Below are 25,533 nucleotides of genomic sequence, written 5' to 3'. Positions count from 1 at the left end.
ATGGCTATAGTATTGATGGTGTAGTTCTAGGCTCAGTACTAGATAAGAGAGCCTAATGTTTAAGAACTATACAAGGTAATAAAGCCTAATGATTTGGTCCTGGAACCCAGTTGTCTTGTTGAATTCCAGCCCTTCCATTTAATTCCCTGTCCATTTTTTAAAGTTTTTTTTTTTTTAATTTATTTGAGAGAGAGAGAGAGAGAGAGAGAGGAGGAAACAGGCTTCCCGTGGAGCAGAGAGCTCGATGTGGGGCTCCATCCCAGGACCCTGGGATCATGACCCAAGCTGAAGGCAAAGACTTTAACCCACTGAGCCATCCAGGCACCCCCTGTCCATTTCAGGTATAGAGTTACTCTACCTCTCAGGGTCTTCGTTTCCTATTTTAAAGTGGGGATGACACAATATTACTATTTTATAGAGCTGTCCAGAATTAAATGAGTTAATACTTACAAAACAGTTTCAGGTGTAATAAAACTATTTAGCCACTTCTATGTTGGTTGCGATTTCCACTCCACTGGTGTGTGCCCACAGAAGGTGTGTGAGCGCTGAGGGCATCTGGGGTAAGAGTCCATAGGTGTGGCTGGGGTGACCACTAGGGCCTTCTGAGAAAGCATTGCATGCAGGCTCTGACTGTTCCTACTACCCTTGTCTCAGAGTGTGTGTGAACATGTACTTGTCCATGTGTCTGTGGACATGTGTGGAAGGGAGCACAGGGACGTTATTGCCCACTACTATAATCAAGGGTCCCCAAGCAGGTCTGGAAAGTGCAGGTATGCTCAGATTACCAATCCTATTCGCCTAAGCAGAGGGGTGGCTTCCTCTGTGTTCTGGTGGGCCGGTGAAGGAGAGAGACTTCTCTGGGGTCTGATGCACCACATCAAGACACTCCCGTCTCTTCCTCCCTGCCTTCCTTGGAGTCCACCTTGCAGGCTGTTCCCTTTCTGCTTCCTTCTGAGCCTTGGGAGCTCCCCTGAGGTACTGGGCCATAAGGATGGCTGGTGAATCCCTGAGAATCTTCCTTGAGTCTCCCTTCTCAGCTGGAGTCCCTACTGAGTGGACAGTTGGCTCCGGTTGTGTGGGGGGACCCAGGAAGGGAGGCTGAAGAGTACTTCTCCACCTTCTTTTTGAGGCCCTGCCACAGCTTTGGGAATGGAGACCTCTCCTGGCGCTCTTGGCCTCTCGTAACTGGGAACTGATTCCCAGGGACACCCACCACCCCCACCACCCGGTCCGGTTCTCTTGGCCAGAGCTCCAGTACAGCCACAACTTCAGCCGTCCCTTGTGGGAGATGACAGCCGCCTCTCTCATGCTGGAGCCTCCCTCCCGCCCCGCCCCGACACACACACACATTCCACATGCCTTGGACCCCTATGGGAAAAGCTGCCAGAGGGTTCTTGTCAAGCATCAGGCCACAGCCACCCCCACCAACCTCACCAAACCCGATGTGTCTGACTTCTTCCCAGAACCCCAGGAGGCAGGAGCCGACGAGCTCGACCCTTGTAGAAACTGGGGCATCCCAGAGGGGCGTCCCCAGAGACCCGCAGCGCCCCTGGCGAACCAGGGACAGACGAGGACCCCCGGCTTCCCCGGAGGTGGGCCTCCAAGGGCACCTGCCCAAGGCCACCCAGCGCGCCGCGGCCAGGGCGGCGGAGCTGAGCTGGACCTCCCAGCCGTCGGAGGGGGCGGTGACCGCCCGGGGCCTTCCCACGGCTCGGCCTGCGCGTCACCGCGGGGGCGAGGGGGCGCCGGGGCGCCGGGGCTGCGGCGCAGGAGAGGGCCCTGGGAAAGGGCGGCGGGGCCGGGGCGGGGCCGGGGCGGGGCCGGGGCGGGGCCGGGGCGGGGCCCGACTTCCCGGCCGGGAGCCGGCACCCTCGCGCCGAGACCCAGAGCCTGTGCTCGCCATGAAGCGGCCCAGGGAGCCGAGCGGGTCTGACAGCGAGTCCGACGGACCCATCGACGTGGGCCGCGAGGGCGAGCTGAGGTGAGGGCCGGGATGGGGATACTGGGAGTGCCTGGACGGGTTCAGCGGGCCTTAGGACTATCTCTCCATATGGCCTCAGGAGACGCAGGTGTGGGCGAAGGCCCGCAGGTGTGTGTGTTGGGGGGGAGGTGCGAGTGGGGGCACGTGTGCAGCGTGGGCCATGACACGCACGAGTGTCTGGATCCTCTGCACTCTGGGCCATTTGAGGCCCAGGGTGCCGGGATGGAAGTGGAGTTCAGCTCTGGGGTTTCATGCCCAGTTGGTGATAGTCTTTCTGTAGAAGTGCCAGGTTGAAGCTATTGGAGAGGAGTTTTCCCTGAAGATCTTAGGAAACCCTCATCGTTCCACACCCCCGCTGAGTAGGCAGAATAGCCATATTTTCTGTATTCTACCCTAGCTTGGGTGCACTTTCCATGTAGTACACAAAAGGCTCACAGGGGGAAGGATCTCCTTCCCTTGAGCAAACTGGACTTTGGAATGAAGGTTTTGGTACCGAAGAAAATAATAGCTGACTTGCCAGTGCAGGGGCCTAGATTCCAATTCCAACACTCTTTCTAATGCACACCCTGCTGCCAATGCCTCTCAGCTCCTGGTAAGTATTCTGACTTGCTTCAAACCTGTGGAACGAACTCCACTGGCACCATTCCACTTTCCTCAGTTTTGTGGACAATCTAAGCTTCAGTTTCCTCATCGGTGGAATGGGTATAAATAACAGAACCGATCCCAGGTTTACCGGGAAAATCAAATAAGATGATGCATGTATGTCACGGGCTTAGCAGAGGGCTTAGCACATAGCAAATGTTTAATTCGTGTCACGCACCCAACATGTGATGCCCAGAGCCCTGAAAGAGCAGCAGGAACCGAGTGGGAGTCTGCAGACCCAAACCTGCCACCGACTCACCATGTGACCTTGGGCTGTTGCTTTCTCTTTCTGAGCCTGTTTCCTCATCAATAAAATAAAAGGAAGATATAGAGTGGGAAAGGGAGGGGGGCTATCTGATCTCTCCTGACTCATCCAAACCTGACTCTCTAGAACAATTTGAAAGGGGGATTCAGTTCATCCTTAGGGATGTTTTTGAGCGGATTTCATCATTTCAGTGACTTCAGTTTTCTGAGACCAGGAGATCCTACCTCAATCACAAATCCTAGTAAAATGTCACCAGTTTCCAAGTATTTATAGCTTATAACAGGACGTAAGGCAATAGATATCCCCCTTGAATCCTGTACATTAATTGGGTTTGGAGGTATATAATATAATTTCCTATGCTACTTATTAGCATTCTTAAACTGTTTAGCAGAAATTGCTATCTAGAGAAGCAATTCTCTGAGTCTGGGCCTGCTAGGAGCAGAGGAAGGGCCCAGCACCATGTGGTGGTAGTGGAGGGGGTTCTCAAATTCAATGTCATTGGGTCTTCATGAATCAGAGGCATGAAATTGATGCCAGAGAGCTGGCTCTGTCTTCCAAGAATTTGCATTTTGGCCGGTGACCTGCCAGGTCACACAAAGACCATGGGCAGAATGGAAAATGGAAGGAGAGACAGACTGTGGGCTGTGAGGGCACCCAAGCAGGGAGAAGTCACTTATACACAGAGGGATCACGGAGGGCTTCTTGAAGGTGGTGGCATTGGGGCAATGGCATAAAGGATCAGTGGGCAGATTTTTTCTTTACGGCATTTTGTCATTTTAGTCAGAGCCTTTTTAGTTAGAGACTGTCTAGATTCTTAAAGGAACAGACCCTCTCAGAGCTGAGAAAGCAGTTGGACATCTGGCAGAGGCTGACTTATAGACCCCTCTTTGTAGCACTCACCAAAGGGCCCTCCCCCCAGCAGACATCAATGCTTCAATTCAGGGTGTGCTGAACGATGCCTGCTGTGGCCCAGACCCTGGGCTGGGCGTGGGGGGCCCAGATGTATCCTGCTAAGCCTCTGCCCTCAGGGAACTCTCAGAGAAGAAGAGCTTCATGTACAAAGAAAGCCAGATAAACAGTGGCAAGGGCCACAAGACTGGGGCAGCCAGCCTCCCCGGGGTCAGAGGCAGGGCGCAAATCCCCCACACTTAAAGATGTGAGAATAAGAAATAGGGTGTATTCCATTGTTACTGTGGGCATCTGCCTGGTGGTGGCATCTTGTCCCATATGAGAAAATCACCCACAGATCTCCTATCTGAACCCAGCAATCCCCACCCCCCAACTCCACTGACACATGCTGGGTCCCAATGGAGAGTATAGCTTCTCGCTCCCCTCCCCCTCTGTGAACATTCAGTGAACACCTGTCATATATCAGGCACTGGGTCAGGGCCTGTGGATCTTTCTTACATGATTTAAGGCACATGGTGGCCTTTGATGTCAGACCTGAGTTTGATTCTCACCACCATTAACATGGGCATTTCTGGACTTCAGATTTTCTCCCTTACAGCACAGGGAAGCTAATACCTACCTCACAGGGGGGGCCTTTGATGAGGTAATGTTCCTAAACTGCACAGCTCCCTGATTTAGCCCAACAAACGCTGCTCTAGAAGGAGTCACCATTCAATTGGAAGGTGCCATGTTCACAAGGCAGCTTGGCCTAATGAAAAGATCAGGAGTCTGATGATTTGCTGGGCATGATTCTTTTTTTTTTTTTTTTAATTTTATTTATTTATTTGACAGACAGAGATCACAAGTAGGCAGAGAGGCAGGCAGAGGGAGAGGAGGAAGCAGGCTCCCGGCTGAGCAGAGAGCCCAGGCTGAGCAGAGAGCCCATGCGGGGCTCCATCCCAGGGCTCTGGGATCATGACCTGAGCTGAAGGCAGAGGCTTTAACCGACTGAGCCACCCAGGCACCCCGCTGGGCATGATTCTTAACTCTTTGTGTCTCTGTCACTCCATCTATCAAATGATTATTTTTCCTAATGTGAAATAGCCCCAGTAAGATTTAATTCACAGGGCCGTTGTGCAATAAAGGAGACAAGTGAATGTGGAAGTACTGTCTAGAACAAGGAGTACTGGCTATGGGACACACATGGTGGAGGAGGGGGTGGCAATACGGGGTGCACTGGGAAGAACACTGGATTAAAAGCCAGGAGACTTGGCTCCAGTTCTGGAATTTCCTCTAATTTGCTGTGTGGCCTGGAACAGACCCTTCCCCTCTCAGATTTGCAAGTGGGCTCAGTGCTCCTGAAAACCCTTCACTGGGGATATCATGATTCTGCCTTTGGTTAATGCAAAATGAGTGGAGTCATCTATCTGTAAGGGTTTGGGGGGGAGTGCCCCAGGGGGCCTGAGGGTGAGTGCTGAGGGCAGTCGGGACTAGCAGCCAGACCACCTAGAATGCTGCTCCCCCCGCAACCCCACCCCAAGAGACCTCCCCAGAAATCTGACTAGGGACCACTGAAGGTCCCTGGAGCAGATCTTGGTGGTCGGCATATCTTCTCTGGGTCCGTGAAAATCTGCCTTATTTTCAGACTGTCAGACAAGAAGCTCTCACACCTCCCCCCAGTGTCAGGGCCAGATCACAGCCTGGAAGTGAGCTCTGCTTGAGCTCTTGGGAGCTTTAAGGATAAGAGGACTGGAGGGCTATTCAGACAGACAGGAAATAGGAATTAAGAGGGAAAACAATGCTGATTTTGGAGCCAGAAGACATGGATTCCCATGCTGGCTTTGCTCTTTAGCAGCTGTGTAGGCTGGGCAAGCTGCCTTTGGTCTCCAAGCCTCAGCATCCTCATCTGTAAAATGGGGCTTTTGTTAGGCTCAAAGGAGGGAAATATACGTAGCGATGCCAAGAAAACTGTGAAGTGAGGTTTGCCTGTGAGATATGGGAGTCAGGAAAGGGGATAATACTACAGAGAACGAGTGACCAGGAGAGTGGATAAAGGGATTGCAGAGCTATTGTGTCCTACAAGGGGCGTGCCAGCCTCCGACAGATGGTCCCTGAGGAGGGATCAGGCTGAGGGGCAGTGACGTGCCCAGTGCTAACCCAACACCCCTAGGGACTCCTTATCCAGTCGGGGGGGGGCAGACAAAGGTCATGTTTTAGTATCCCTTGGCTCTTGGGACTTGTCCTGAGCATAACTTTGTAAACAAGCTGCCCTACAGATCTCAGGATCTGGCCATCTGAGCCCTGGACCTAGCTTGCTGGGCCGTTCCTCCCAGGAGCTTACCAGCCTCTCTCATCCAGATGTTTGGAAGGAGATGCCCTTTTCCAGGGCATCTAGCTGGACAAAGCCAGGGACATAGCAGGGGGATTTGATCACTGTTGATGTGGACTCTCCTGCAATCTTCTTTCTTTGAGCACTTGATGAAAATGATCTAGCCTCTTATGCCAAGAGGATAGTTACATGGGCTGGGACCCTCGTGGTGAGCCACATAGGCCCCCATTCCACAAAGGCCTGGGAGGTAGCATTTATGGTGTCACTTCTCTGCTCCCCGGTGATGCCAAAGATGGGGGCAGGAGGAGGGAGTGCAACCATGGGCTCTGCTGTGCTCCAAGCACTTGCTGGGTACGGGGGCTGCAATGGTGAATGAGACAGACATGGTTTGTGACCTCAGGGAGCCTACGCACTTGCTGGAGAGATAGACATTAATCAAATAATCATATACATAAAAAACAACAAATGGGCATCCATGCTGTGAATGCAGGATGATAGGAGAGGGTAGATCAGGAGCTACCTAATGGGAGGAGGGATGGCAAAAAAGGCTCTCCCTGGGAAGGTGGCATTTGTGTTGAGATCTGAACAGTGGTAGAAGGTACTAGGCAAAGAGGCTGAGGCTTGGGGGTGGGGAGACAGGGAGCACCAGAGAACTCTAGGCTAGGGGAACAGTATGTGCAGCCACAGGAAGGAGTAGAGCATTCAAAGGCTGCAGCACACAGAGCAAAGGAGGGTTGAGTCTAGGAGGTGACAAGAGCCAGCTGGGCCACCTGGAAGATGACAGCCTTGATCCTAAAAGCATTGGGAAGGCCCTGAGGAGTTTTAAGAGAGTGACAAAATCAGATGTGTATTTAAATGATCACTAGGCCTGTTTGTAGGGGGTCAAAGGGGTGCAAAGGGACCCAGCAATAGACTCTTGTAGCAGTCCAGGTGACAGATGACAGATTTTGTCCTCTGAGCAGGAGTGGAAATAAGTAGGACAGAGGAGAGATGTATCTCACACAGAACAGGCATTTTTGGATGAGGTGGGTGAGGACAGAAGAGGAATCAAAGGTAGTGGTGGCCAAGTGGCCTCACAGAGCTGGGAGATGGGGTGCCTTTGCTGAGATGGGGGCCCGGGGGAAGACAGGGTGGTGGTGGAGTGGAGGCAAGCTCACAGGTACATGCTCAGATGTGTGGCATTTTGCATTTGGAAATGGCAGGGGAGTCCCCTTGTCTAAAGTTATTTGTTGATAGGGCATCTCCCCCTGGGAGCTGAGTGTCTGGACAGCTGGGGCCTGGCTGACTGTGTCCAGTCTAGCCCTGGACCTGAATGGGACCTCCGGGGTGTTGGCCAAATGAATGGCCCTCTGTGCAAACCCGCGAATCCCCTGTGTTCCGGGAGAGCCTCTGAAGCAGGAAACCGTTAGCGGGGCGAGCTGTTGGGCTGGAGAAGATTTCGGTCAGTCGCGGCAGGAAAGCCGTCCCCCCCCGGGGGGGGGCGTTGCTGAACCTCTTCCCGGCAATGGGGACTCCCCGGGGTGCGAGCAAACATCCATTCTGTGCCAGGCCTGCGGAGGGGCGACCCGGCGCGATGCAGGGTTGCAGCCTTCGGGGGAGGCCGGGCAGCGTCCCGAGAGTCCGAGGGGGCCTGTGACCCAGATGTCGCCTCCCCCTCGCCCCGGCCGCGCTGCGTGGGAGGAGGCGGCAGCTGCCGGCGGGGCGGAGGGCGGGCGGCGGGCGGCGGGCGCGCCCGGCCCGTGGGAAGCGGCGGCATCTGCTCTTTCCACGCTCTTCCCAGCGGCTCCCTCTGAAACCCAACCCGCCGGCCCGGCCCCGCCGCCGCCGCCGCCGCCGCCCGTGCCCTCGCCCGCCCCGCCCGGGATCGGGTTGCAGGAGCGCGGCGGCCGGCTGCGGTTCCCCGACGCCCGCGGCGAGGGGCAGGGGGCGAGGCCGAGCGGATCGGGCCCAGAGCCCAGGGAGCGCCCCCCCCCCCCGACCTACAACCTCCCCCTCAGCCGTCGCGCGACCCTGGGGCGAAACCCAGCGCAGGGGCGACTTGGCTGGGGAGCAATGGGCCACCACCCACGCCTGCCCTGCGTCGCCTCCCAGCCTGGGAGTCTTCGGCCGCTGGGGAGACCACGACCAGCCCCGGAGGGGGCAGTGCCCGCCCACATCCCTGCCTCCTTCGAGTTCAGCCCGGGTCAGGGAGATGGTCCCCCAGCACTGAAAAATCAGTCTTTCTCTTCTTCTGCAGCCAGATGGCCAGGCCGCTGTCCACCCCCAGCCCTTCGCAGATGCAAGCCAGGAAGAAACGCAGAGGGGTGAGTGTCTGTCTGGGCAGAGTTGCCCTGAGTCCCCAGGGCCTGGCCAGGAGAACTGAGGTCAGAAACATCACCCCCGTCCAGACTGCCTAAGGGCCAACCCTGGCTCTGCCAGGAGCTAGCAGAGAGACTTTGGGCAAGCCCCCTAACCTCTCCCTGCCTCATTTCTTCAGCTGTGTAACTGAACCAGTGAGAGTGCCTACCTCACAGGGCTATTTTGAAGATTAAATGAATTAATGTAATACACTCAGGACACCTGACACGCAGTTAGGCCTTACTGTTTATTCCAGCCTCCCCCTCTCTTGTCCAAGACCAGAACTTTCATTTCCTCTCAGGGTGCTGGGTGGGGGAACAGAAGAAGGTGGCTCCCTGGCTGGCTCTCTGCCACCTCATCCCAGCCCCCACCCTCTTATGCCCCCAGGATGCAGCTGTGCTTCTGCCCTGGGCGTCCAAAGACCGGGAATGGGGCAAAGACCAGCCCTGCCACTCACTTAGGCCAACCACTTCCTTCCAGCCCTCATCTCTATCTGTAAAATGGGGGTCATAATGTCTGCCCTGCTATCAGTATTCAGCTACCAGTAGGGGGAGGAGAGAATGAGGTTGTGTGAATGAGAGGGCTTCCCAGCTGGAAGCAATGCCTGTTCATCACCCAGCAACTGAAGGGGTAAGCTTGGCCTGCCGGAGCCCTCTGGGGCCTGCTGCGGGGCTGTGGCTATGTCCCTGCTCTGATGGGTCAGTCTCCTGCTGTGCCTGTGGTTGAGCATTTTGAACATCACCCCTGCAGACCGTGACAAGAGATTGGAGTTCCACTCCCAGCTTTGCACTGCCTCGCTGTGTGACCTTAAGTCACTGCCCCTCTCTGAGCCTCAGTTTCCATCCCCCTTACGTACGAACAGATTTCCCTCCCTCACAGAAGTATTGTGAGGGAAGATATGAGTCAGTGTCCCTCAAAGCACGTTGGAAACCGGCAAAGTGCCGGTGAGTAAATTCCTGTCATTGTGTTTTAGATCATAGAGAAACGGCGCCGAGACCGCATCAACAGCAGCCTTTCTGAGTTGCGACGCTTGGTCCCCACCGCCTTTGAGAAACAGGTATGTGATATTCCTGTTGGTGCCAGAGGAAATCCCATGCAGGTGGCATGTCGTACTGATTGGCAACAGGTCCTTGACGTGCTGCTGCCTCGTTGCTGATACCTGTCCCCTGCTGGTATCAGCCAGGGAGAAAGGGGCTGGAAATTTATATTGACTCTGATGTCTCCGATGTCGGGGCTTTCTTTCCATCACCCCTTGACAGGAATCCTCAAGATGATCCTAAAGGGTAGAGATGATTATGCCTGTTGCACAGATAAGGAAACTGAGGCACAGAAAGGTGAAGTACCTTGCACTTGGTCACACAACTAGGAAGTCTCAGAACAGAACTGGGCCACTGAACTGTGTGCCTCTAGAGCCCCCTCACCCTCTGCACTGCTGATAGTTCCAGAGCTGTTTGAAAGCGGAGCAGTCTGCTTGGGGTGTGAGCCCCCTGCCACTGCCCGTGTGTGGTAGGAGGGTGGCAGTGGGAAGGGAGTCAGATGGAGAAATCAATCAGACAGTCTCAAAGGTTCTCCATCTTGTGCTCCAAGGCTCGGTCATGGGTCATGTGACTTCCTTTACGCTGGTGAGAACAAGTCGGTCTTTCCAGAGGTGTTTGCTGAAATTTTCACAGGCCCAGCCATGACCTAGACCTGGTCCCTGCCCTCAGGAGTTCACGGGGAGAGTCTGACCCTCAGGTTTCCCTTGGGAGACCAGGGGATGCTGGAGGCATAGCAAACATTGTTCAGGAGAAAGAACAGGGGAAGAGGAGGTGCTGTGGGGCTAAGAGGGTGAGCTAGATCTTGGTCATGAGGAACGTAAAGTTGGATTCCCAGGAAAGCTGGTCTAGGAGGCCAGTTGGTACATGGGAGTGGGATTCTACAGACGATGCGCCAAGCCGTGGAGCTTGACGAGACCTTCGGGGGAGAATGCGCAAGCGAGAAAAGGGAGCCAGTGCCCACTGGGGAACAGCCCCATTTTAAAGGAACAGGCAGAGCAAGGTAGAAGAAGCCAGAAAAAGTCAAGGGAAGGAGGGGTTTTGGGAAGGATGCTCGGCAGTGCAGGGGTGCACGTGGACTGAAATGGGAACAGAAGAGAATCTGTTCGTTCTATAAATCTTGGCCAAAGCAGAAGGCTGCCTGCAGGCCATGGTGGAGTGGGAGGAAGATGGGGACATGGAGCCGGTGAGGGCCGATGACACCACAGGGAGGGGAGCGAGAGGTCAGCGGGAGGCCTTCACACTTCTGTCTTCTGTGCACACAGGGCTCCTCCAAGCTGGAGAAGGCCGAGGTCCTGCAGATGACAGTGGACCACTTGAAAATGCTCCATGCCACTGGTGGGACAGGTACCCATGCTCTTCTCTCTGGGGACTCATTCATGAAACATGTATCTGGGGGGCTAGGCCCTGCAGATCCATTGGTGAGCAGAGTAGACATGGTCCCTGGCCTCAAGGAGCTCACGGTTTGTGGTGGGGCTGGAGCAGGTCCAGGGGCAGCAGTCACAAAGCCTGGCTCTCTCCTTTCATCATTGTCCTCTCTGCTGTCAGCGTCCCCATTGGTCCCCACCTTGTCCTCAACTCTGCTCCTTCCAGCCTTAGCCCTTGGAGGAGCTCATCTACACAGACTGTCCCTACAGGTTCCCCACCTTAACCCCCACCCTCCTTAAACCTTAGCCTGAATGAACTCATTCTCACTGGGATCCCAGTTGAATCCCTGGGAGGGGCTGTCTGAGATGTTTACCCACAGCTGTTTACTGGTGTGCCTTGTGGGCTAGTGCTGGGGTCCTATGTTGTCCTTAGCAGTACTGGGACCATAGGTCATGCTCACAGTTGAAGATCCGTCGTGGGATTATAGTAGAACCCAAATGTAACTCGTGCTGTTATTTTGGGCTGGTCCATTACTGTGAAGTCACGGAACTGTGGCTTTAAAAAGACTTCTGGACAAATGGAAATTCTGTCTGCCTGAAGTCTCGCTGTGTATTTTGGCGATTTCACAATTGAGAAATCTTGAAAGCTGCACAGACCTGGGCCACAAAGACCTAAGTCCTAAAACTTTAACTTGACCACCTTTGGAGGGGTCATTCACATTTCGAGTGACCCAGCCTGGTGCTTCTCCAGCTTCAGTGAGCCACAGTACCATCCGGGGGCAGACAGCCACGGGGCACACCCCAGAGATGCTGAGCCAGGAGGCCTGGCCTGGGGGTTAGGAATTTGCATGTTTAGCAAACACGTCCGATGACCCTGATGCAGGTGGTCACTTTGAGAACTTCTGCCAAAGGAATGCATGGCTAACAGCGAAAACTTCTGATTCTAATCAACCAGTCGGGGAGAGCTCTCCAACTACATTTATGGGTATCCAATTCAAAGAAAAATAGTGACTAATATTTTGGCCAGCATTTTATCATTTCAAAATGCTTTCACCAATATTATCTCATTTGATTGTCACAAGAATCTCGAGGCTAGGGGTTGTTGGCATCCCCCTTCTCTGGCCAAGGGCTAACGGAGGACAGGACTGGCTTAGAGCCCTGGCTTTGGGTTAGAATCCTGAATCGAATTGATTCAAATCCCATGAATTGTGAATTTGGCTCTATTACTTGCTAGCTTCATGACCTTTGACAGTGATTTAACTTCTCTGCGCCTCAGTGGTCTCATCTCTAGAACAGGAATGATAGGATTTTTCTGAGGATTAAATCAGATAATGGGAATTGAGTGCTTTATAAGAACTCAGAATATGTTAGCTGAAGAAGAACAGCAAATGCAGAAACTGAAGGGACTTATTCAAAATCACATAGCTAAGTATACAGCCAAGGAAGGTCTTGCCTTCAAGGAGGCCTGACTCCAAACACGGTCTCCTGCAGAGCTGCCACTCTGTGGGAGCCTCAGCCACGAACCAAGGACCAGATGTTTGCAGCCGGAGTCATGAGGCCAGTGCTCATTGAGGCTGGTCTGTCTTTGCACGGAGGATGGTTGAGAGAAGGGCAGGTAGAAAGGCAGTGAGATGGGACGCCTGGGTGGCTCAGTTGGTTGGACGACTGCTTTCAGCTCAGGTCATGATCCCGGAGTCCCGGGATCGAGTCCCACGTCGGGCTCCCAGCTCCACGGGGAGTCGGCTTCTCCCTCTGACCTTCTCGCTCATGCTCTCTCTCACTGCCTCTCTTTCAAATAAATAAATAAAGTCTTTAAAAAAAAAAAAAAAAAAGGAAAGAAAGGCAGTGAGGACTGAATACCTCTATGGCCAGGCCACCTGGTCAGACCTCACTGAAACCAGTCAGACTGAGTGAGGATCCCAGCCTGGTGGTGGCGACCACTGAGGACCAGAGTCAGGTCCTGCTTTCCTGACCACCCTGCAGGCGAGGGCACAAACTCACATGCCTCCAAGGGCCAGGCCAGTCATACGCAGTTGAGCCCTGAACACAGGTTTGAATAGTGCAGGTCTACTTACATGCAGAGTTTTTACACTAAGTGGAAACATTTTGGGAGATTTGCAACCGTTTGGGGAAAAAAAAATGGCACACATACCACATAGGCTCGAAATATTGAAAAAATTAAGAGAAAGTTAGGTGTGTCATGAATGCATAAAGTAAACAAAGATACAAGTCTGTTTTATCACTTACTACCATAATATATACACACATTTATTACTGAAGTTAAAATTTAGCGGAACTTCCTCATACAAACCCTTTCAGACCATACACAGTGCCATTTGCAGCACAGAGAGATGTAGACGTAAAGATGCGGTGGAAATGTAAATGTATCGAGTTAACTGTGGTATGTACATACTATACTCCAGGAATAATTTCCTAGCTGCCTCCTGTTACTCTTGCAATGAATTCACGTGTTGCTAAGTATCTGCTTAAGACCTCACGTGGCACTAATCATCATGCCTGAGCTGTCCGTCTCTCCAGACTGCTATCATAGTAAAAAGTGATCTCTGGTGGTTCTCATTACTAGTAGTTTTGTGGGGAGTCAAAAGTTTACTCAGGTGTTCAACTGTGCTGGGGGAGGATCGATGTCCCTAACCCCTGTGTTGTTTGAGGGTCAAGTGTAAATGAGGGCTAACTTCGAAGTCAGGGATGATTTCTGTCCACCGTTGCATTTAATTCCACCTGCACGACCCTGTGCGGCAAGTATTACTTTATGTCCATTTTACAGCCAAGGAAACTGAGGCTTAGAGAGATTAAGAGATGCATCCACGGTCAAGCCACTAGTTAAGTGGCAGAGCTGGTATTTGAACTCAGCTCTTCTGGCCTCCAGAGACCTCAGGTAAAGGTATGACACTATACTGCCTTCTCTGAGGAGTCCCCCACTGACCTGCCCTGAAGGCTGCGGCCGCCATCTCCCATGCGCGCAGGCCTTTCACACCTGGCAAGTATTCACTTAAATGACATTATCCTGGTCACCATGTTTCTTCTCTGCGTTCATCATAGATGTCGATGAAAATGGTACTCCATGATTTATCATGCTTCCTAGTTCAGTGACCTTATTGGATCCTCACAGTGCATCCCCTCTACCCCACATAGGGGTGATTATTCCCACTTTACCGAGGAGGAGACGGGGTCTCAAAGGAGTGAGGTGGCAGGCGCAAGGTCACACAGGCCTGACCCCAGGATCTGCACTTGGCCCTTGCCTGGCCCACACCCTCACCACACCTCACTTTGCAGGATTCTTTGATGCCCGAGCCTTGGCAGTGGACTTCCGCAGCATCGGTTTTCGGGAGTGCCTCACCGAGGTCATCAGGTACCTGGGGGTCCTGGAAGGGCCAAGCAGCCGTGCAGACCCCGTCCGGATTCGTCTTCTCTCGCACCTCAACAGCTATGCAGCCGAGATGGAGCCTTCTCCCACGCCCGCTGGCCCCCTGGCCTTCCCTGCCTGGCCCTGGTCCTTCTTCCATAGTTGTCCAGGGCTGTCAGCCCCGAGCAACCAGCTCACTATCCTGGGAAGAGTGCCCGGTCCCATCCTGCCCAGCGCCCCCTCTCTCACTTACCCCCTCCAGGCCCTCCGAACCGCTCCTGTGCGGAGAGCCACTGGCACCATCCTGCCAGCCCGCAGGAATTTGCTGCCCAGTCGAGGGGCATCTTCCATGCGGAGGGCCCGTCCCTTGGAGAGACCAGCTGCCCCCCTGCCTGTAGCCCCCGGCATCAGGGCTGCCAGGAGCAGCCACACAACACCCCTCCTACGATCTTCTTCCCCTGTACCTCCTGGCATTGTGGGGTCCCCTGCTTATGTGGCTGTTCCTGCCCCCAGGCCCTCTTCCCCAGGGGCAGCTGGGAGGCCAGCAGGAGCTGGGCCCTGCCACTCCTGGGTCTCTGAAATCACTGAAATCGGGGCTTTCTGAGCTGGCTTCTCCCCAGGAGCGAGGAGGGTTCTTTTTCCAGGAGCTCTAAAAACAGTGCTGTCTTCTGCCCTGCTTCCTGACCTGGCTCCTGTCTGTGATGGCATTTCCCTCACCCATCAGAAGCCCCTTCCTCCTTTGGCCCACCTCCCCTCCTCACTGCCCATACCAGCTTGTCGACCCAGCTCTCCTGGAGCTGTTCTGATCTTAGAGGCCTGGTCTCATTTCTTACCTGGGACAAATAAGTCCTGGGAGGGCCCCGACAAGCTTTGCCCAGACCCTTTCCTGCCCTGGCACACAGAGAGCAGCAGGCACGAATCTAAGGTCTGGGAACAAAGCTTGACCCTAAAAGGCACAACAGCCTCAGGCCGGCTGCTTGTCTAGAGAGTTCAGAATCCAGCTTGTGCAGTGACTGGTTCAGCCTTCCCAGGCCCCCAGGGCCAGGACATAGTGTCTGCCTCACTTCCGGAGACAGTAACAGAGCAGGGGCCACAAAGTGGTCTCTGGGAACCCCCGTCTGCCCCTGTCCACCCCACCGCAGTGGGCCACAGGACAGGAACCCCCATCCACCGCAGCCAAAGCCTGGGGGTTAGGGGCCCAGCATGGCCTGCTCGGGTGTTCTGCCCCACTGCAGACCCCTCCCCTCCGGCTAAGCCACAGTTCCCTGCATAGAGACTGGGAGGTTTCTGGGCAGCAGTAAGACTCCAAAACAGGGGGTCCTTACCAGCAGGCCTAGGACAGCACTCCCAGACAAGAGCCGGGTTTGAGCGGAGAACACAGCTCCCTGCCTCTCACTCCGTCACCATCCTCCAGATGCTTGGTCCCTGTTGGGTGCACAGTGTGGAGGGTCACGTTCCCATGTGATGGCGCCCCAGGAGGAGCCCTCTTGGGATTCAGCACCAGACATTTGTGCTGCCTGGTTTGCATCCGGCTCACAGAGCCCAGACTGTGGGACAGCCAAGGGCTGTCAGGCTGGACAAAAATAACTGCAAGGAGGGACGAGAGGAAGGACAGTCAGAGGCAGTTCGGCCCTTCAAGGTCACACGGTGGGTCAAGGGCCTGAGATCCTGTTCACCCAGGATACCATGCAGCTGGCTCTGCTCAGAGGCCGTTTCATGACCCAGCTCCAGCCCTGGCCACTTGTCCTCTAGCAGAGGGAGCAAATGGCCTGGCCCCCATTCCCAGTGGAACAGCAGAGATCAGACAAGATCGGGGCAGACCCCGGAATAACGTTCAGCTGGACCCGTGTTGCCGGACCTGTTGTTGAAATGTATAGCCACGTCTGTGCTTGCTGGCAGATATCTGCTTCCCTTGAGGGCTCCCAAATGCCCTCCTGCCCCGTGTGGCTTTCCCCCAGGACCCTGCGCTGATCAATGCCAGGCTGACCAGAGGCTACAGCGTCCTCTGGCCGGCAATTCCTTGGTGCTTATTTGCGCTGGTTGGTAAATACTTCTTTCGAATGTCACCCCTGGGAAGATTCTTTCACTCCCGCCCTTTGATGGGACTACCCTCCCCAGAGACTAAATTGAGGAGATCCTTGGGCTCAGACATAGAATTTGCTAAAACCCCGGTGAAAGGGCCCTTTTGGAGAAATGGGACAGAGGGCAGAGGTCATTTAAATGACCCAGAAATCTCTTTGGAAAACGCGAATTCCTCCAAGAGGCATGAAGAGCTAACATATTCCGTGTTCATTCAGATTTCTGTGCTTCTGGATGCGTCTGAGACGTGCAGCCTCAGGGAGCGAGGGCAGAATCTCAGGGAGTGGGTCACCAGCCAGGAGGGCTCCTAAGGGAGACAGGGAGGGCAGGGCAAGTCAGCAGGCTCCCAGGAGTTGGGAGAGGGGGGCAGGGGGACTCAAGAAGCAGAAGGCAGAGCCCCACTTCACCTTTGTCACAGAGGGTGGGAAGAACGGCTGCTGTTCCTAATCTTTCTCCATCCCCCCACCCCCACCCCGGGGCTCTCCCTGCTCCCAGGATACCAGGTCTGGGCTCCAGCCCCGCAGTTTTGGCAACTTCATAACCTGAGAAGATGGGAAACCCATTCCCACATTTCCAGGACCCAATTGCAGAAGAATCTGTTGACACCATTGAATGAGTTGGAAACGGCCCAGAACTTTCAGCATCTGAGTTGATCTTGGGTTCATTTTCCCCAAGAGATGGCGGGTGGGAAAGGTGACTATGTATTCGTTTTTGTGGTTGAGGACTTGTATCTTCTGTTTCTATTCCCAAGCCTTTCTGGCGTCCCCGACTCCTACCCCCTTGCTGGGGCTGTAGCAGGCATCCAATAAAGTTGTTTCAGTTCTTCTAAAAACCTCTGAAAGATTCTACTTCTTGAGATCTCTGGAGTCCATCCACTTCTCTCTGAGCCCACAGCTATCTGCCTGATCTGGCCACTTCACCTGCCCGCAGATCACTACCCTCCACAAGGTCACCTTACTTCCCTTTTGCTTTGTCACTCAGTTCTCAAGGCAACCAGAGAGAGCTTTAAACATGTAAATCATATCATACCAACCCTGGCGTAAAACCCAAGGTAAAGTCCAAGCTCTTCACATCCCACCGGTCACTTCCAGCCAATTCTAATCTCGTTCGCTGTGCTTCTGCCACCCTGGCTTTCTGTCATTTCCTAGACATTCCGGCCTGTCGCCATCTCCAGGACTTGGCATACACGGTTCCCTTGCCCCGAATGCCCTTCCCCTACCTTTTGCATGGCTGAGCTCTTTATTTTTATTTTTTATTTTTTTTAAAGATTTTATTTATTTATTTGTCAGAGAGAGAGAGAGGGAGAGAGAGCTAGCACAGGCAGACAGAATGGTAGGCAGAGGCAGAGGGAGAAGCAGGCTCCCTGATGAGCAAGGAGCCCGATGTGGGACTCGATCCCAGGACGCTGGGATCATGACCTGAGCCGAAGGCAGCCGCTTAACCAACTGAGCCACCCAGGCGTCCCTGGCTGAGCTCTTTATACCCTTGGCTTAAACTCACCTCTCAGAGAAGCCTTCCTTGACTACTGTGCTTGAATAGTTGGCGCATCTATCTCAAAGTCCCCTATTCTTTCTGTCCCTGAGGCACTTGCCATTGTGCATCCGCACATCCGTGTGTGTTTACTTCTTGGTTGACCATGTCCCCCACCAGCACATAAGCTCCGTGAGGCCACATGAGGCTTGCTCCCCACCCTGGATCCATTGCCAAGCACTGTACCTGGCTCTAAGTTGGTGTTCAACAAATATTTGTTGAATAAATGAACTGGGGAGGTGAGGAATCTTCCAGACTCAAGCTGCTGGATGACACAAGGCCTCGAGGGGAGGACCCCCGACTGGCCGACTTTGCGGGGAGGCTGGAGAGCAGAGCAAGAGGCAGGGCCAAGGGACTGGAAGTTCTGGCAAATGGTGAGGAGGCTCTGGCCAAAGAAAAGTGTGCGTGCGCTCGCGCTGGAGCGCACACTGTCAGCTGAGCACAGGCACACGGCCCTCCAGCACATGTTGTTCTCCACTCTTGCCCTGATGGATCTGGCTTGCGATCAATCCGACAAACATTTGCAGAGGTCTGCTCCGTGCCAGGCCAGGTCGGGGAGAGCCAGGGGTGATGAGCATACCGGTACCCCGAGGCCTGGGACCTCTGTCTGGCGACAGTGTGCTGAGGTGAGAAAGGAGCCGGGCTTCTTGAGATGGCTCAGGGGACCCAGAGGGGATGTCTGCCTCTGCCCGTGGTGGCCACGGGGGCGGGGACAGCTGGGAGAAAGTCTTCCTGAAGGTATACCAGAGGAGGCATTCTACCCGCACAGGGAACCTCTGTGCAAAGACCTGGAGACATCACGGGCTGCCCTGCGAGTTGATTCTAAGTTGAGCATGGGTCTTTGGTGACAAATGAAAGGCAGGCTAGCCAGGGCACTGAAACCAGACTTCCTGGGTTCAGCCTTCACCTCTGTCACGTGCCAGGGTTGTGTGGTCTTGGGCAAGTTACTTAACACCCCTAAACTTCAATTTCCTCATCAATAAAATAGGGATGAGGCAGTAATGGCTATAAGCTGAGTGGTAACTACGTACCAGGCACTGTTGGTAATGCTTTTCTTGGAATGTTCCCATTTTACAGATGAGACAACTAAACCAAGACACTGTCTCCTGAAGTTAGGGGAGATCAAATGGGGTAGCACACAGAAAGCCCTCAGCCCAGGGCTTGGGTCATATGAAACACGGAGTCAATCTTAACCATTGGTGTCGTTAATGGAAAGAGACTGGATCCAAATTGGGGGAAACCTTGGGCGCCATGCAGAGTTTGGACTTTAGCTTCTGGGCAATGGAAGCCATGGAAGGTTTTTCCAGGTGAATGCCAAGGTCGGACCCATGTAAGAAAGTCTTGCTTGGGGTAGTAACTGGGAGAAGGATTTTCCAGACTCAAGTCTACCTATTCATTGGAAACACTTAGGTGTTTTCAAAAACATCAGTGCCCAGGCCCCAGAGATGACGATTTAACCTGTGTGCAACAGCCCAGACATCCCGTAAGGAGGTGTGAAGGAGAGTTGGAATTTCTTTCCCAACATAAATTTCCTAGTCAACATAAATTTCCATTCAGTAGGTGAATTGGACTCTAGTTTGTGAGCCCAAAAAGAACTGATACTTTCTGGGAAGCAAAGCAGAAATTAATTTCCAGAAGGATGTCTCCATCCCTCAAGCCCCTCCTAGTCCCTGGCCCATGGTAGATGTCTAAGAAACATTTTGTGTTGAAAGCTTTGGGGATTTGTAATTCATTCAAGGGTCATTGAGTATTTTTTGACTTTGTGGAAAACTCAAGATATTAGCTTCCTTCCCTTTCTCCTGGGGAAAAGTGTAGGAAAAATCAGGCCTGGGTATCAGCTGATTCTATTAATAACAGTAAACATTGCGAGCCCTTGACTTACATTATCTCATTATAATCTTCCCTATAGCCCTGGGAGCAAGAACATTATTATCCCCCATTTTACCAAAAAGGAAATTGACACAATTTTTTAGGGAAAGCACCCAAAATTTACAATACTAATCAATGTTCTAATCAAAATGAAAATGAAGATCTGTCTGATTCAGTCTAAATCGGTACAGAACACTGTTTCCTACCCAAGCTGCCTCCTGTTATAAAGTGGAAGACATTCAGTGGTAGGCTTTAAGGACTGGTGGGCTGGACTATTATGTTAGCCTGGGAAGCCTTCATCCCACCATGCTTTTTTCCTCTGTGCTAGTGAAAGTAAGGCTTGGCTGCTGTAACAAAGAGGCAGAGCAATAAATAACTCAGTGGATGAAAGGAAACAGAAGCTTATTTATTTCTTATGTAACTGCCTGGTGAGTATTCCAAGTCAGCCAGAAGCTCTGCTCAATGCAGGCATTCTAGAACCCAGATTCTTTCCATCTTGATTCCTCACCATCCCTTAGGGCATTGTGCCTTCCTGGTAGAAGTGAGGTCTCCATGGGTTCAAGCCAGCAAGAAGGGAACAAGAGCCTGGTATAGGCATGACCAGTCTTAAAGTCTAGACCCAGGAGTGGCATGTCTATGTCCATCCACTTCTTTTGGTGAGAACTTTGATTGTTGGCCACATGATACTGCAAAGGAGGCTGGGAAATGCATTTTAGTCCTGTTCTCTGCAATAGGTGTGAATGGATGTTAACAGATTGTCTCTATCGCTTGGCCCTTACCGCCGAGGGCCATTGGAAGCTACTGACTCCCGTGTGTGTGTGTGTGTGTGTGTGTGTGTGTGTGTGTGTGTGTGTACATGCGCACGTACATCCACACATGCATGATCTGGAGGTTAATTTGCTTTGAGTTTAAGGAACCAAGTATAGACACTCTCTCTACCATCCTCTGATTCCACAAGGGTACGTTAAATACCCTCAAATGGAATTGTGTCTGCACTGGGCCCAGCGCTCCAGAGAACTCCCCCAGAAAACACACTGTAAGAGTAAGAGGACTTGTTGCCAGTGGGCCTCACCCACAGGTGAACAGCCTCCCCTGGAGGGACTGTGTGCCACATGGGGCCTTGAGGGCCTCCTTCCAGCATCCGGGCTCCCCACTGGGTTGGAGGCCCTGTGATGTTCATACCTTTCCAGACCCAGACTGGCTGTCCTGTTTGTTTCTCTTCCAGCTGCCAGGCACACAGCCTACCTGGAGCTCTGGTGAAAGGCCGGGCCTCACGGAGCCATGGGTTCTGTTTGTGGAAGTTGAGTCTCTCATGAGTCTCTTCTGAGATGGCCCTCATTGATTACTTGACAGTGGTGGGTGAAGAGGGGCCCGGCATTGGGTCTCCAAAGACTCCAGCTCTCAGGACTTTTCTTTTTTTTTTTTAACTTCATGTCAGAGTCATTCAGCCCATGAATCTCAGAAAGCCGACTGGTCAACCTCAGGGGCCAACCTTGAGCCCAAGGGCCATTTTAAAGTCAGGGTTGGCTCAGAGCTTTGGGCAAAATCTGGGCTGCCCTGTTCTGCTCAAGGAAGTCCAATGTGTCACACCCCAGCCCAGGCACCCAGATGCTCTGTTAGAGCCTCAGTAAAATAATGAACAACTCCAGCAACCCTAAAAGGAATCAGTCAATGAGAAGGAATGGTAAGAATGCTCCATAAAGCATAGCATGTTACACTTCAAGAGCCTTTAAGGGCTTTACTTCACTCATGCCCCTTGACAATTTGGTCAAGGGACCCAGGGCAGGAATTATTATTTCTGTAATGCAGATGAGAAACCCAGTCATATTTCAGGCACAGTAATTAGCCCCAAGATCAGAAAAACAGCAAGTGGCAGAACTTGTTTGGAAACTAGTAGAGAGTCATGGTTCATAAGCAGGCACACAGAAGTCCCAGAACATTATCCAACCATCACTGAGCACTTGCCCTATTCAAGCTCGGTACCAGGTACTTTACCTGGTACCTGTACCTCGGTACCAGGTATATGTGAGGTCTGAGTTTGTCTGCACAAGGTCACAGTTTAGTTTTTGTTTCTATTATTATCTCCATTTTACAGGTGAAGAAATGGAAGCTCAGAGAGATTAAGTGACTTACCTGATGTAACACAGCTGTTGGGGGGCAGAGCACTTAACTGCCAAGTTCTACAGCCTACTTAAGTGCTCCATCTTCTGTGCTCACCCCTTCCACATTTCGGGGTGGGAGGGGTTCCCAGACCTCCACAAGGACTCCTGGCTTACACCTCAAGGCTTTGGCCTCACACCCATCAGTATCAACTCAGGACATAGAAACCAGCTCCGTCTGCCTTCTTAACACAGAGGGAGTGTTGACTATGCACCAGGCACTGATCTAGGTGCTGGGATACAGCAGTAAATAAAACAAAGCCCCCGATTCATGGAGGGAGACAGATGATAAACACCTAGACAAATACATAAATACATGGAATGCTTGATGGGGAAGAATGATGGGTTGGATAAGGGAACAGAGAGTGGTGGGGGAAGGTGCTATTTTACTTAGGATGGAAGTATGGACTGACATTAGAGGGAGGCAGAGAGGTGAGAAGGGAAGGCAAAGAGGGTGAAGGAAGGAGGGAAGGAGAGGGAGGGGAGAAAGGGGGAGGAAGATATGCAACTATCAGAGGGCAGGGCGTTCTAGGCAGGGAGGATCAAAGGCTAGTCCCAGAGTCCAGTGTAGCTGGGGTGTAGACAGCAGGGGGAGATAAAGTCTGAGAGAGGTGGGGGACAGGTCATGGGAGAATGTTAGATTTTACTCTGAGTGAGGCAGGAAGGCATGGGAGGGTTAGTGTCCAGAAGACTCTTAATCTGGCATACATATTAGGAGTCACAGTGTGAGGATCAGACTGAGCACGGACAAGAGTGGGAGCAGGGAGCCCATGTACACCTCTCCAATTCCAGTGACCATCTTCACACCACCTCAACTGCCCCCTCCCACAGAACCCACCATCTCCAAGAAAGCTACTCTGGAGAATCCTGATTTCAAACATCCCTTTCTCCAGCTACCATGTGCTCTCCTCCACACTCCCTCTGCTCAGGCTTCCCATGGCAAAAATTCTTCAACCTCAACAGTTCTTCAAATTGTTGACCCCACCACCCTCTCCCAGCCATTGTTCACCTCCTGGTTTCACTTCTTTCCTTAACTTGTTAAGGCCCCATGGACCCTCATATCTGTAACCACCCCTTCAAATAACCTCAGTCCTTGTCCCATCCCTCCCTTCACTACAGTCATCAGGTGTAGAGCAGACTTTATAATGGCCCCCATGACCCCATGACACCCCTGCCTCCTGGTGTCCATACCCTATATAATCAATCCTATCCACTATGTGCAGGCAGAACCTATGACTTGGTTCTAATCAATGGAATATGGCAAAGATGAGGGGTGTCACCCTCATGGAGAAACTACATCTTATGACAAAGGTGATGGGAGACACCCCCCCCCCCCGTGGTTATCTTACCTAACATAAGACTCTGTCTTGGCCATCTGGAGTAAGAGACTCTCCCTGGATGTTTGATGAAGTCAGTGGCTGTGTTGGAGAAGCCCACGGGCAAGGTGCTATGAGTGGCCTCTGGGGCCTCAGGGACACAGAAAGATTATTCAGGAAACACAGAAAGATTATCCAGAAGTTTATTTTTAGAGTCCACAATTCATTTCTATCATTAAAATTACTAAATCAAAACACAATCAAAGTTCTTTCTTTCCTTTTTTTAAAATATTTTATTTGGGGACGCCTGGGTGGCTCAGTTGGTTAAGCAGCTGCCTTCGGCTCGGGTCATGATCCCAGCATCCTGGGATCGAGTCCCACATCGGGCTCCTTGTTCTGTGGGGAGCCTGCTTCTCCCTCTGCCTCTGCCTGCCACTCTGTCTGCCTGTGCTCGCTCTCTCTCTCTCTGACAAATAAATAAATAAAATTTTAAAAATATATTTTATTTGTTTATTTGACAGAGAGAGATCACAAGTAGGCAGAGAGGCAGGCAGAGAGAGAGAGAGGGAAGCAGGCTCCCCACTGAGCAGAGAGCCCGACACGGGACTCAATCCCAGGACGCTGAGATCATGACCTGAGCCGAAGGCAGAGGCTTAACCCACTGAGCCACCCAGGCGCCCACTAGTTCTTTCTTAATCTTTAAAACTCCGCTTAGAAATCTGTTTTGAAAATCTAGAAGATTTTAGCAAATTCTTCAAATGGGCCTTTAACAAACTGGTGTCTTCGAATATTTTAAGGTGCATCTGTCGATGAATAGATTTGATTTCCTTTTCAGGATCTCACGTATCTGATACAGACAAAACTTTCTTGAGGATTTAGATCATTCACATTAATCTGATAAGTCCAACCTATAAATATTGTAAAACTTAAGTTCTGTTAAAAGTCTATTTATAGAAAAAACTTAACGTACGTAGATTTCTTCTTTAAACAGAAAGAGTAATGCTAAAGCTTTAATTCTTGGGTTAGTATGCGATATACTGAGTTCTAAATCTGCCTTGGATTAACTTGTACACCCTCGTCACGTGCCCTCTAAGGAAAAGAGTGTAGTCAGCCCGCTTCCGGAGAGCAGAGGTTCATTAATTCTTTGCCTTCTTGAGGTTGGTCGAAAGCTGTGTTCCAGCTGAAAACAAAACAAAAACAAAACAAGACATGGACTTCCCAGTTCATGGAGGTCACCTGCCCACTGAGAAAGACAGCAGTGGGCTGCGGTTGCCAGTCGTGTCCTCAGCAGGACCTCAGATTCTGTGTCCTTGTATCTCTGATGCGAAGGGCTGCTGAGAGGCCCTCATTATGGAGCCGGTGGGGTATGGGACGCGGTGACAGGTGTTGGCTTTGGGAGCTCTGCTATTTGATTCGGGCAGGACTGAAAGCATCTCGGGCATCCCTGCGAATCTCAGGAAGCCGGCTTCACTGACCCACACTGTTCGGGGCTGCAACAGGCTCTTTTCAGTAAAGACCCGTGAGTATCTGCAGGTGAATGAGGCAGGACAAACATTGGGCAGGCGAACGGCCACTTTCAGATCCTGTCCCCATAGCAGACATGGCTCATCAATTACTGCGTCCCTTCCCTCCCGCCAAGACAGCACCATCCAGAGCCTCACCTAATTAACGGAGGCAGCGCGTGAGCTTGAAGCCGGTGCCTTCCCTGGACCAACCATAACCAGCTCCGCGGAGAAAACGAGGCCTGTCCCCTGGCCCTCACTCAGGGCTGGGTTAATGGGTAACCGGGTTTGGAATTTGTTCCTGTTTTCTGTGAAAACCGTGACCTGCGGGGTGATGACCCAGTGCAGGGAACACTGGGGAGCAGGAGTGCGCGTCACCCGCCCAGCCTTGGCCTGGAGCTCGGGGCTTCTGTTGGGCACGGCATGGGGTGCCGCAGGGCGCTGCCCACCGCGAGGTGCGGACGGGAACACGCAGGCCCGAGTCCCAGGAGGAGCACCGCCCGCCTCCCTGTGCGGCCAGGGGCCCGGCGGCTCCAAGCGGCCAAATGCACAGCACCGCCCAGGCCCTGAAAGTCCAGGTGCGGACACCCCACGGCCAGGTCTCTAAGAGGCACCCCAACTGGCGTGTCTAAAACCGAACTCCCGATTGCCACCTCCTCCCTGACGCTGTCCACCCCAGCTCCTCCTGGTCTCAGGAAGTGACCTCTCTGTCCTTCTGGCTGCTCCGTCCCAAAGCCCCGAGGTCATCCCCAACACCTCTCTCCCCCACAGCCCACACCCGGTCCGTGGGCAAATCCCGTGGGCACAGCCCTGTCTTCAGCCACTTCTCACCGCAGCGCCTCTGTCCGCCGGTCGGGGCCAGCAGCGTGTG

At 52.7% G+C, this 25,533-nt stretch overlaps 1 protein-coding gene across 1 annotated transcript; it reads left to right on the top strand.

Moving 5' to 3' along the window:
- The first annotated feature begins 1,864 nt into the window (after window positions 1–1,864).
- On the top strand, window positions 1,865–17,118 carry LOC111143160 (hes related family bHLH transcription factor with YRPW motif-like). Its single transcript, XM_022496669.1, has 5 exons — window positions 1,865–1,981; window positions 8,342–8,408; window positions 9,416–9,499; window positions 10,742–10,823; window positions 14,138–17,118. The coding sequence occupies exons 1-5, from the start codon at window positions 1,902–1,904 to the stop codon at window positions 14,809–14,811; spliced, it is 987 nt and encodes a 328-aa protein (XP_022352377.1). The 5' UTR covers window positions 1,865–1,901; the 3' UTR covers window positions 14,812–17,118.
- The last annotated feature ends 8,415 nt before the right edge of the window (window positions 17,119–25,533 follow it).

The sequence above is a fragment of the Enhydra lutris genome, unplaced genomic scaffold, assembly GCF_002288905.1.
Source record: "Enhydra lutris kenyoni isolate GAN:26980312 unplaced genomic scaffold, ASM228890v2 scaffoldscaffold9, whole genome shotgun sequence".
NCBI lineage: Eukaryota > Metazoa > Chordata > Mammalia > Carnivora > Mustelidae > Enhydra > Enhydra lutris.
Note: the sequence above shows the minus strand (reverse complement) of the source record. Positions and strands in the feature narration are given on the sequence as shown.